The sequence below is a fragment of the Tamandua tetradactyla genome, chromosome 7 (assembly GCF_023851605.1).
Source record: "Tamandua tetradactyla isolate mTamTet1 chromosome 7, mTamTet1.pri, whole genome shotgun sequence".
Classification (NCBI taxonomy): Eukaryota; Metazoa; Chordata; class Mammalia; order Pilosa; family Myrmecophagidae; genus Tamandua; species Tamandua tetradactyla.
The window spans coordinates 84,537,306-84,549,623 of NC_135333.1; the positions used below are offsets into that span (position 1 = coordinate 84,537,306).

Genomic DNA, 12,318 nt, shown 5'->3' on the forward strand with positions numbered 1-12,318 from the left:
AGTAACCCTCATATATATACCAAGAACGTGCCTATCAGGCCCAATCTGTCTGGTGGTGGCCTGAATGACGCGTCCAGAACTTGCCTTGTGTATAGAAGGCAGCTGCAGATTGCTGGGGAGAGCTGCCTGGGGCAAGGGTTTGCTGGCTGTAGGACATACATTACAGTGCTAGGTACCACCGTGCTAGGGACCATGAAGAAACTGGGTCCTAGGGAAGATGAGATATTCCTATTGTGTATACAGAGGCATTGCTAGGGTGGCTCTCAGGCTTTGGCCTGGAGCTATTCTCTAAACTCATTGTATGAACAGACCCTGAAGGAGAACAGAGAGGTCAATCTGAAAATACTGTGTGAAAAGTGGTTTCTTTTTTTCCTTACTCCTCTTTTTTTTTTTTTTTTAAGGTCCACTCTTGCCATTAAAAAAAGCTCTGTAATAAAAATAGCTGTATATTATCTTAAGGAACAGATACCTCAGAGTCTAAATTCCAACAATAACACATTAAAATGTAATATCTAGGTCTCAACAAAAGATTACAAAACATACAACGAAACTGGAAGGGATAGTCCAGGCAAAGGAGAAGTTTGAAACATTAGATACCATCAGTGAGGAGGATCAGACCTGGGGCATATCTAAAACTTTTGGAAGATAGTCTTAAACATGCTAAAGAGCTAAAGGAAAATATTGACAAAGAACTAAAGGAAATAAGGAACATGACAGATGAACACAAAGAGAATATCAATAGAGAGTTGGAATTTATGAAAAGGAACCAAGCAGAGCTGAAGACCACAGTAACAGAACCTAAAAATTTCAACAGTAGGTGGGAACAGGCAGAAGAGAAAGTCAATGAACTTGAAGATAAGACAAATGAAAGCATCCAGGCTGAGGAGCAGAAAGAGGAAAGAATGAAAAGTGAACAGGGCCTAAGAAACTCGTGGGACACCATTAAATGTGCCAATATACACATTGTGGGGGTCCCAGAAAAGAAGAGGCACAAAGGCAGTGGGATGGCATTTTGTAAATGCTGAAAGCAAAAAGCTGCCAAAAAGAATTCTATATCTGACAAAACTGTCTTTCAAAAATGAGGAAGAGACTGAGTCAGTCCCAGATAAACAAAAGCTGAGGGAATCTGTCACCCATAGACCAGCTCTATAAGAAATGCTAAAGAGATTTCTGCAGATTGAAAGGAAAAAACAATAAACAGTAGATCCAAGCTGCATGAAAAAAGAAAGATCTCCTGAGAGAGAAACAACATGGGTAAATATAAATGCCAGTACTATTATATTTTGGGTTTGTAACTCCACTTTTTAATTTCCTACAGGATCTAGAAGAAAAATATATAAAATGCAATGCCAAAATCAGTGGTTTTGGACTCATGATGTATAAACATAATTTTTGACAAGAACTGCATACAGGTAGGGGATGGAGGGATTAGGATGTTATTGGTGAACCCTACTGAAGTTAAATTTATATCAAAGCAAACAAGATTGCCACAGATTTAGATTGTTACCTTTAAGCCCTGTGGTAATTACAAAGGAAATATGCAAACTCACAGAGACAGCAAGTAGAGTCTAGACCGTCAGGGACAGGGACAGGTGGAATAAGGAGTAAATGAAAATGGGTAAAGGGTTTCTGTTTGGGGAGACAGGAAAGTTTCAGTAATGGAAGGTGGTGAGGGTACTGCAGTACTGTGAACGCGATTAATCCCATGGACTGGAATTCTTGGGGGCGGTTGAGATGGATAAGTTCATGTTGTATATACGTTCCTACAATAAAAAGTATACAGAGAGAGCGACTAAAAAGACAATGACAATTAAAGGTAAAACATGATCCTGGACGGGATCTAACAAGGTAGAAAGAAGGATAGAAAGGACGTTATTGGGACAGATGAACAAACTGAAATTTAGACTGTAAGCTTTATATCAGTGTTAAATTCCTTGAACTTATAACTGCACTTAAGGTGGACACATAAGTGAATATCTTTGTTTTTAGGAAATGTACATGACAGTATTAAGTGTTCAAGAAGCATCATGTATATGACCTACATTAAAGTGTTCAGAAAATGGATTAATAAATAGACAGTTGAATTAACAGAGTTAAAGATTGATTGATAGAGTGATCTGACAAATTTGGTAAAATGTTAAATTGGCGGATGCGGGTATCTGAGAGTGAACACTAGTGTAAACAATGGGATAAAGTTAATTGTATAACTTTAATTATATTGTTTCATGAATTGTGCAAAGGTAGACACCACTGAAAATAAGGAAAACTGTGTGCATGACAGGGAGTTATATGGGAACCCTTCTTTCTGCATGATATTTCTGTAAACTTACAACTGCTCTAAAAAAGAAAAGAAAAAGGTATAGGTGTTCATTCACACAAAGACATACAATTCTGCCTTAAATTCCAGGAGACTCACAGATCCATGATGCATCTTCTATACCCTCACCTCAGCTCTCTTCATGAAACCGTACCCCAAAGTATGGACTACATGGGTCAGGGTATTTAATATAACAAGTTGGGATGAGTTATATTAGTTCTGCCTAAGTGAGAAAGAAAATCAGAAACACTATAGAGTCTCTGATGTCCACAGGACAAAGGAGCGAGAGGGGCTAATACGACACTTACGCCTGATGGGGCTGTCAGGTGCTTTGCTTTGGGGCAGCTGCTCACAGGACAGCACAGCTATCAGCTTGCTCTCAAGCGTGTTTTGCCTCATAGTGGCATCTGCTGCCTAGGCAGTAGTCCCAGGCAGATGTGGCACTCCCAGTGAGCAGTGAAAGGGTTGGACCTTTGGGAAAAGGCCGGGTCCCAGGCCAGAGGCAGACACATGGAAATGGAGGAGATTACCTGTGCCTTACAAGCACTGTTTCTTAGAGAACAGCTTCTGCAAGCCAGAGGGGAGCATATTCCCTCCACCTTCTTCCCACCGCACTAGAACACAGGGACCATTTATTAGAGAACAGATACCAGGTGGGAATGGAGTTTTCAGAGCCTAGAGTAACTCAGGTTATTTTCACCCCCACATTAAATAGAAGATTACAGATGAATTGATTAATGTGATTCCCCATACTTCCCACTCCCAACTCACTCTGTTAGTATTTAACAAAAGGAAAAAGAAAAAAAAAAAAACAAATAGAAGTTCTCAGGAAAAAAAAAAAAACCATACTGGTCTTACTTACCTAAAAGTAATTTAGGAAAATTTGATGTTTCAATATTATGATAATAAACTATCGATGTTGTAGTGGCAATGAATCCCATCACTGCTGGCATGAAGAGGTGGAGATGGCGTGACTCTTGCCTTCTACAGAGAAGGGTACAGTGTCAGTGGCTGGAGATGATGGTTCTAGGTAGTTTTGCATTTTGTTTCTATTTATTCATTACTACTCTTTCTTAGAAATAAGATATTTAAAATGGAGAATAAAGTAGTAGTTGCTAAGAAAACTGAAAAAAGGAAGAATATATTGGGAGATATAATTTGGCTGAAAAGATTTATCATGATGTGGAAGGCTCTGTTAATACAGCAAAATGATACCTTAAAATGCTTACAACAAAAATAAATACATAAGTGGCATCATCGGTATGGTGACATAAAAACATCCCTGAAATCCCCCTCCCTCCCCCCTTCCCTGCCCCAGATTTCAACAAATGAAAGGACAAATCCTGCTTGCTCAGAACCCTGGAGGACAGTAGAGACTGGATAAAGACTCCACAAATGCTGAATTGAAGAAAAAGTAAAACATCTGGTGGGAGACTTCCATACTGGACCTGTTTTTCCTCTTCACCCACCTCACTCAGTTGCTCAGAGGCAGCAGCCCAGTTCCCTCCCACTTCCCACCAGGGACACAGACTATAGAGGCACTGACAGCATGAGTTAGAACCCCACACACATCCAGGTACAGGAACCCAAGTCCATAGAGACCTAGAGCAGAACACAAGCTGCTGAAGTGTGCTGCATACAAAAGGACACCCAGGGAGGGAAAAAAGAGAGACTATAGTAGAAAGGCTAACAAGTGCTGGATCAACTCAATCCAGTTTCATCTGGGTGAACCACGTAAATGCAAAATAGACTTTTCTGTAAAAACTATCTTTCTGAATTGACCTTTTCTGGGTCCGTGGAGTGGGATACCCTGATGGAGAAAAAAACAGAGACAGAAAGCCTCACAGAGAAAAAAAAAGGGGAGAGGGACAGTTTACTGAATTTCTGAAAGATGGGAGGGTCCCAGAACTGAAAAGTATAAGGAAAATGGGAGTAAGAGAGAGAATTTAAACAAATCTCTCTAGGAGATTTGGGGAGTAGGAGCTGGGGAAAATATTCTGCACCAAAACATATAGAATGGATCAAGATTTCCAAAGAAGGAACAGAGGAAAAGCAGCTTTCTATGGGAGGTGAAGCAACTGTACAAAAAGTGAAATCTTAAAAACAGTACTGCATACTAAGGGCAAGAATTAGATAAAGAAGAGCTGAAAATATCTGATCGGTTAAATACTGGCTATTCCAAAGGTCTAGAATAAGTTGGACCAAGCATCAAAGAAGAGCCTTAACACAAAGCCAATAAAAAATAAAACCCTAGACTAGAGGGAGAAACTGGCCTTCAGAGTTAACTCATCAAGATAATCAGATATCTAGAAATCAGCAAAATTTACAAGCCAGACAAAGAACAAGACGATGTGGCTCAGTCAAGGGAACAAATTAAAACTTCAGAGGAGACACAGAATGTGGAACAATGAACAAAAGAAGTTCAAACAAATCTCCTAAATCAATTCAAGGAGAAGAAGAAAACCATACATAATGGCAACCACAGTATATTAAGAAGACAATGTATGAACATAAAGAAGAATTTGAAAGTTTAAAAAAGAAATAAAACAGAAATTATGGTGATGAAATGCAAACTAAGGGAGACTAAAACATTCTAGAGGCATACCAGAGCAGATCTGAACAGGCAGAGGAAAGAATCAGCAAACTAGAGGACAGGACAATCAAAATCATACAGCCAGAAAAACAGATAGAGAAAAGAAGAAAAAAACTGGGCAGTGTCTCAGGCATTGACTGGCAGCGTGAAGCACACATGGTGTGCATCATGGTATCCCAAAGGGTAAGTGAAGGGACAAGGGGCAGAAAGAATACTGGAGGAAATAAAGGCCCCAAATTTCCCAACTCTAAAAAAGACATACATATACATGTAGAAGTACAATGTACTCCTAACAGAATAAATCCTAATAGACCTACTGTCAAGAAACCTACTAATTAGAATATCATATGCCAAAGATAGAGAATTCTGAAAGCAGCAAGAGAAAAGTGATCTGCCCATACCAGGGTTCCTCAATAAGACTAGGTACTGATTTCTCATGAGAAAGCATGCAGGCAAAGCAGTGATATATTTAAGATACTGAAAAAGAAAACCTGCCAACCACAAATTCTTTATCTGGTACAAATAACCTTCAAAACTGAAGGGGAATTTAAAATATTCACAGATAAACAGAAACTGGAATAATTTGTCAAACAAAAGAATTGCCCCACAATAATCACTAAATGGAGTCCTTCAGGTTGAAAGGAAAAGACAGGATAGAGCAGATTGTGAAGAAATGAAGATTATCAGAAGGGTAAATGCAAAAGCTAGCAGTACTGTAGCCTCAACATGCGACACTTTATTATTTAATTCCTGTCAGTTTCAGCACACAATTGAAAAAGAAAAAAGCATTCTTCCTGATAATGGACATGCAGAATAAAAAGTGGTAAAGTGGGACAAAAATAACATAAGGAGGTGAAATGAAGGGCTATGGAAGCAGAGAATGCATATGCTACTGAAGCTAAGTTGGTATCTTTTCAAACTAGTAGGCTACAGATGTAGGTTGTATAATATAAGTTACAGGGTAACCACAAAGAAAATATTTTTAAAACACACACAGAAAAATAAATGAGAAAGGGATAAGTCAGATACATCACTAAAGATCAACTATACATAAAAGAAGGGTGCAATAAAGGAAAAGCAAGTGAAAAAAAAAAAAGATATGATATATAAAAGCCAAAGGACAACATGGCTGAAATAAGCACTGCCTTTTCAGTAATACCACTGAATGGATTAAACTCCCCAATCACAAGACACAGATTGTTAAAATGGATTTAAAAAAAAAAAACATGATCCAACTTATGGTGTTTACAAGAGAGTCATCTTAGATTCAAAGACACAATTAGGGAAAAGAAAGGTTGGAAAAAGATATTCCATGCAAACAGTAACCAAAAATAGCTGAGGTAGCTATAGTAATATCAGACAAAATAGATTTTAAGTCAAAAGCCATTATACTAGACAAAAAAGGACACTATATATTAATAAAAGGGGCAATCCACCAAGAAGAATAAAAAAATCATAAATATTTATTCATAAAACCATGATGTCCCAAAATACATGAGGCAGACACTGGCAAACTGAAGGGAGAAACAGATACCTGTATGATAATAATTGAAGACTTCAATACACAACTTTCATCAGTAAATAGAAATCTAGACAGAATATTAATAAAGAAACAGAGAACATGAATAATATGATAGATGAACTAGACCGAACAGACACACAGAGAGCACTGCACTCCAAATTCTTTTCAAGTGCACATGGATATTCTCCAGGATAGACAACATGTTGGGTCACAAAATAAGCCTCATAAATTATAAAAGATTGAAATCATACAGAGTACTTTCTCTATCCATAAGGGAATGAAGCTCGAAATCAATGATAGAGAACTGGAAAATCCACAATTATATAGAAGTTAAATAACACACACTTAAACAATCACTGGGTCAAAGAAGAAATTTAAAGGGAAATCAGTAAATATCTTGAGATGAATGAAAATGAGAACACCACATATCAAAATTTATGGGAAGGGGCAAAGGCAATGATAGAGGAAAATTTATAGCCCTAAACCCTTACATTAAAAAAAGAAGAAAGTGCTCAAATCAAGATTTATCTGAACACCTAAAGGTACTAGAAAAAGATCCACAAACAAATCCCAAAGCAAATAAAAGATAGAAATAACAAAGATTTGCGCAGAGATACATGAAATTGAGAATAAAAAAATACAAAGCATTAACAAAACCAAAAGTTGGTTTCTTTGAAAAGATCAATGAAAATGACAAACTCTTGAATAGGTTGACAATGAAATAAACAGAAGATGAAAAATAGATAAAATCAGAAATGACACGGGGGAGACATTATTACTGACCCCTCAGAAATAAAAGCAATCATAAAAGATACTGTGAATAACTGCTTGCCCACAAATTAGATAACCTAGATAAAATGGACAAGTCCCCAGAAACAAATCAACAACCTATATTGACTCTAGAAGAGATAGAAGATCTCAAAAGACCAATTACCAAGTAAAGAGACTGAATCAGTCATCAAAAACCTCCTAGAAAGAAAAATCCCAGGACTCAGATGCCTTCACAGATGAATTCTACCAATCATTACAAGAAGAATTAATACCTATCCTGCTCAAATTCTTTCAAAAATTTGTAAAGGAGGGAATACTACCTAATTTATTCAGTGATGACAACATAATCCTAATATCAAAGCTAGTAAAAGATACTACAAGGAAAGAAAATTACAGACCAGTTTCTCTCATGAATATAGATGTAAAAATCCCCAACAAAATACGTGTAAATTGAATCCAAAAATCCAACAGCACATTAAAAGAATTATACACCATGATCCAGTTGGTTTTATCTCAGGTAAGCAAGAATGGCTCAACATAAGAAAAATCAATTCATATAATACACCACATTAACAAAACCAAGGAGAAAACTGTATGATCATCTCAATTGATGTAGGAAAAGTATTTGACAAACTCCAGTATTCTTTGATGAAAACGCTTTGAAAGATAGGAATAGAAGGAAACTTTCTCAACATGATAAAGGGTATATATGAAAAACCCACAGCTAACATTTTACTCAATGGTGAAAGACTGAAAGCTTTCCCTCTAAGATCTGGAACAAAGCAAAGATGTCCAATGTCATCACTATTATTCCTCACTGAACCAGATATTCTAGCCAGAGAAGTTAGGCAAGAAAAAGAAATAAATCAAAACTGGAAAGGAAGAAGTAAAACTTTCCCTATTAGCAGACAACTTGATCCTACATATAGAAAGTCATGAAAAAGCAACCACAAACTACTAGACCTAATAAATGAATTCAGCAAAGTAGCTGGGTACAAGATCGACAAGCAAAAATCAGTAGTGCTCCTATACATTAGTAAAGAACAACCTGAGGGAGAAATCAGGTAAAATATTCTATTTACAATAGCAACTAAAAGAATCAAATGCCTAGGAATAAATCAAACCAAAGATGTAAAGGACTTGTACATAGAAACTTTGACACTGCTTAAAAAAAAAAAATCAAAGAAAACCTAAATAAATGGAAGGGCATTCTGTGTTCATGGATTAGAAGACTAAATATTGTTAAGATATCAACTCTTACCAAAGTTATTTACAGACTTAACCCAATCCCAATCAAAATTCTAACAGCCTTCTTTGCAAAAATGAGAAATCCAATTATCAAATTTATTTTGAAGGACAGGGGCCCTGAATAGCCATAACATCTTTGAAAAGAAGTATGAAATTGGAAGATTCACACTTCCTTATTATAAAGCATACTAGAAAGCTACAGTGGTAAAAACATCATGGTATTTGCATAAGAAATCAAATTGAGAGCTCAGAAATAGACCCCTACATCTATGAACCACTGATTTTTGACATCTGCCAAGTCCACTCAATTGGGAAAAAATAGACCAGTTGACAGATGGTGCTGGGAGAATTCTATATCCATATACAAAAGAATGAAAGAGGACCGCTAGGTCACACCATATACAAAAATCAAGTCAAAAGTGGATTGGTGAGGCATTATAAGCCAAAAACAAAAGAGTAATTATTGTATGGTCTCCTTTAGAAAATGCTTATAAGAAAACAGGGCCTAGATTGTAAGCTCTTATAGCAGTCACATTTAGTCTGGAGTAGTAATTATCATTTCTGGATTTTGAGAGGCTCTTTTATATATGTAAAACTTGGTAGGTAGAGATAAGAGGGAGAGGGCAATGATTTCACTTACAGACTTGGGCATAGAGAGACTGAGGCCACATCTGAGCAACAAAAGAGGTCCTCCAGATATAACTCTTAGGCATGCCTATAGGTAAGCTAAGCATCTCTGCTACCTACATAAGCTTCACAAGAGTAAGCCTCAAGATCAAGCACTTGGCCTAGTGATTCAGAAGGAACTGAATTTTAAACCGACAACTTCAAGAATCAGAACAGAAAGAGGAAGAGTGTTTGTGGAAGTTCGATTCAGTTGTCAACTTGGCCAGGTGAAGGCCCTAGTTCTGTTGCTGCAGACCTGAGCCAATGGTATATGAACCTCATCTGTTGCTGATTACATCCGCAGTCGGCTAGGAGGCATGCCTGCTGCAATGAATGACGTTTGATTCAACTGGCTGGTGCTTAAATGAGAGAGCTCAATGTAGCACAGCCCAAGCAGCTCAGCATACCTCAACTCAGCACTCATAGCTCAGCCCAGGCTTTGGAGATGCAGAAAGAAATCACTCTGGGGAAAGTGGATGGAACCCAGAGGCCTGGAGAGAAGGCCAGCAGAGACCATCCTGTGCCTTCCCACGTAAGAAGAATCTCAGTGGAAAGTTAGCTGCCTTTCCTCTGAAGAACTAACAAAATAAATCCCCTGTTATTAAAAGCCAATCTGACTCTGGTGTGTTGCATTCTGGCAGCTAGAAAACTAGAACAGTGTTACAGGCAGAGGGTCCGGCACATACAAAGGCCCTTGTGCAAGTGGGAGTCAGCCATGGTCAAGGATATTGCAGGCAATTCTGTAGGGCTGCAAGGAGAAGAGGCTTCATTCTGAGGCAACAGAGAGCTTTCTGGAGGATCAGAGATACTACAGGGTCAGAGTTGCATGTTAGGTAGGGCTCAACTCCATTTGCAATAACAATACCACATAGTAAAGCATTCTGTACTTACAGAAATGGTTTAGTTCAAGACTCGGGGAAAGGAGGACATTTTGGGGGGAAAGTCATTTCAGAAGCTGTATAGTTGACAGTGGGAAATGAAATATAAAAACAAGTCCTTAGTCAAAAAATGGTGGAAGGACATTTAAAGGGAGGGAAAGAAGAATAAATACACAGAAGCATGAAACAGTGTAATAAAATTGCAAGCAGTTTAATATTCTTGATAAGATTTCTCAGGAATGGCTTTGTACAGTATAAGAATCAGATCTTATGAAAAACGGAAATACTTTAAATTGTTAAGTAGCAAGGTCAGATTTGGTTTGAGACAAATCACTCTGGCAGTAACACAGATGGTGACTTTGATAGGTAGTATATGGGATTGTGTGGGAAGAGAGAAAATGTAAGGAAGAAAAGCAGTTAGAAAATGATTGGTATAGTTTCCAAGAAAGAGAAGATCAAGGCTCGAATTGAGCTTTGGCCCCAGTAGCATGGAGAAATTAATACAGTTGTGAAAGATTAATTGTTCAAATGGACAGGACCCTAACAGTGTTGGGGTGCAAAGATAATGGAGATGGAGGAGTTAGAGAATAATCCTGGGGTGCCTGGGAGGACCATGGTACAGCTGAATGAGATTTTTAAGAGGAAAAGCAGATTGGAGAGAGGAACTTTCACCAGGACTGTGTAGATTGCGAAGGTGTCTAACAAAAACAGAGGGAGCTGTCTAAGAGGCAGTTGTATACAGAGAACTGGAAAATGATCGGGGATATTATTTGGGATCATTAAAATAGACATGGTGATGAAAATTCAAAAGTACTATGTGGCATAAAAGTGGACTTAAAAACTACTTGTTACCTCCCAGAAATAGCTCAAAACTGTCAAACAGAAAAAGTAGGATATAAATATTTCATCAATATAGAGATGTGGTAATGTCTCTAATATTCTTTGATAATTGTATCAAAGAAAGAATTAAAAAAAAACACTTCCTGAGCATTTAGAAAATTAAAAAAAAAGAGCACATTACTTAACAAGCCTATAAGATATGGTCAAAACCATATCCAGAGGGGAAGATGGCCAACTAGAGCAGTTTGAGATTAGCCCTGCTCCATGGAAAAGTTAGAGAAGGGACAGGAAGGCGACTGAGGCAGCAATTCAGGAGTGCAGCTGACCTGGGAGAGCCTTCTCCACCACGTGTGCCAGCCCTGGTTACAGAGGCCGAGGATGAGAGGCAGAAAGCTGGAGCCTGGTGTGGACTCAGCTTGTGGGAGTACACAGACAGGTACACACGACTAGGAAGCTGCTACCAGTGCATAAAAGTTGCTGCACTATAGGCGGCAAAGATGGTGGCTTAGTGAGGTGTGGGATTTAGTTCATACTCCAGAGAGGCTAATAAATAGCCAGGAACAGTGCAGAATAACTGCTGGGGACAGTGACCGGACACACAGCATAACCCAGTCTGCAGCTGGACCGGCTGTGAGCCCACACAGAACTGTGAGTCCCCCAAGCTGCAGCGGCTGATGCCCTCCCCCACAGGCTGCTTCCCAGAGGGGAAAGGAAAGGGACTTTACCAGCAGCAGCGACTGAGCTCAACTAAGCTCCAGTTGTGGAATTAATTAACAAATTCTAACTACTAAAAATAGACCCTCAGCTCAGCTGAACCTCCAGTAAAAGAAGAGGTCGCTGATTTTGCCCTGGTGCAGAGGGGACAGGGCTGATGGAAAAAGAAAAACAAAACAGAGGTTTTTTTTTTTTATTTGAAAAGGTCTGGGCCCTGAAGGAAGGGAGGCAGCACGTAGGACCTGGAGATACACAGAGCAACATACCAATTTAAGCTTTTGATTGGCAAAACCAAGGAACAGGGGTCCTGCTCTGAAAAGGATTTTTCTCTTTCATTTTGGTGCTGTGTTTCTATGGCTTGACTGCTCTTTGGATACAGATGCAAGGCTTCTTGGGTTCCATGCCCCAGGCATAGGCAGAATTAAACTTGTTTGAGAGTCTGTCTGGAGCCTGTGCCTTCCCCAGGAGAGAGGTGAGGCCCAGCTCAGGTGGAATCCCTCTCTCAAGGAGTTCAGACCCCAGGGTCTGGAAAAGTGAAGCGATTAAAACCAGCCTACAACCTCTCCTCTGTCTCAGCCACGCCCCCAGCAGGGAGAGTCTGCTGAAGTTAAAGGTACCACAACACCTTATGCTCATGGGACCCGCAGGCAGACAAGCACCACAATATAGGCAGGATAGGAAAAATGGGGAGCCCAGAGACTTCACAGGAAAGCCTTTCAACCTGCTGGGTCTCACCCTCAGGGAAAACTGACACAGGTGACTCTTTCCT

At 38.9% G+C, this 12,318-nt stretch overlaps 1 protein-coding gene across 10 annotated transcripts in view; it reads right to left on the minus strand.

Moving 5' to 3' along the window:
* Nucleotides 1-12,318, minus strand: part of ABCC9 (ATP binding cassette subfamily C member 9) — a 149,100-nt gene that overhangs the window by 118,742 nt on the left and 18,040 nt on the right. For all 10 annotated transcript variants that reach the window (XM_077170263.1, XM_077170261.1, XM_077170254.1 and 7 more), the window contains one exon: nt 3,180-3,301. In XM_077170263.1, coding sequence (XP_077026378.1) covers nt 3,180-3,301 — 122 coding nt within the window. The remainder of the gene's footprint in view (nt 1-3,179; nt 3,302-12,318) is intronic.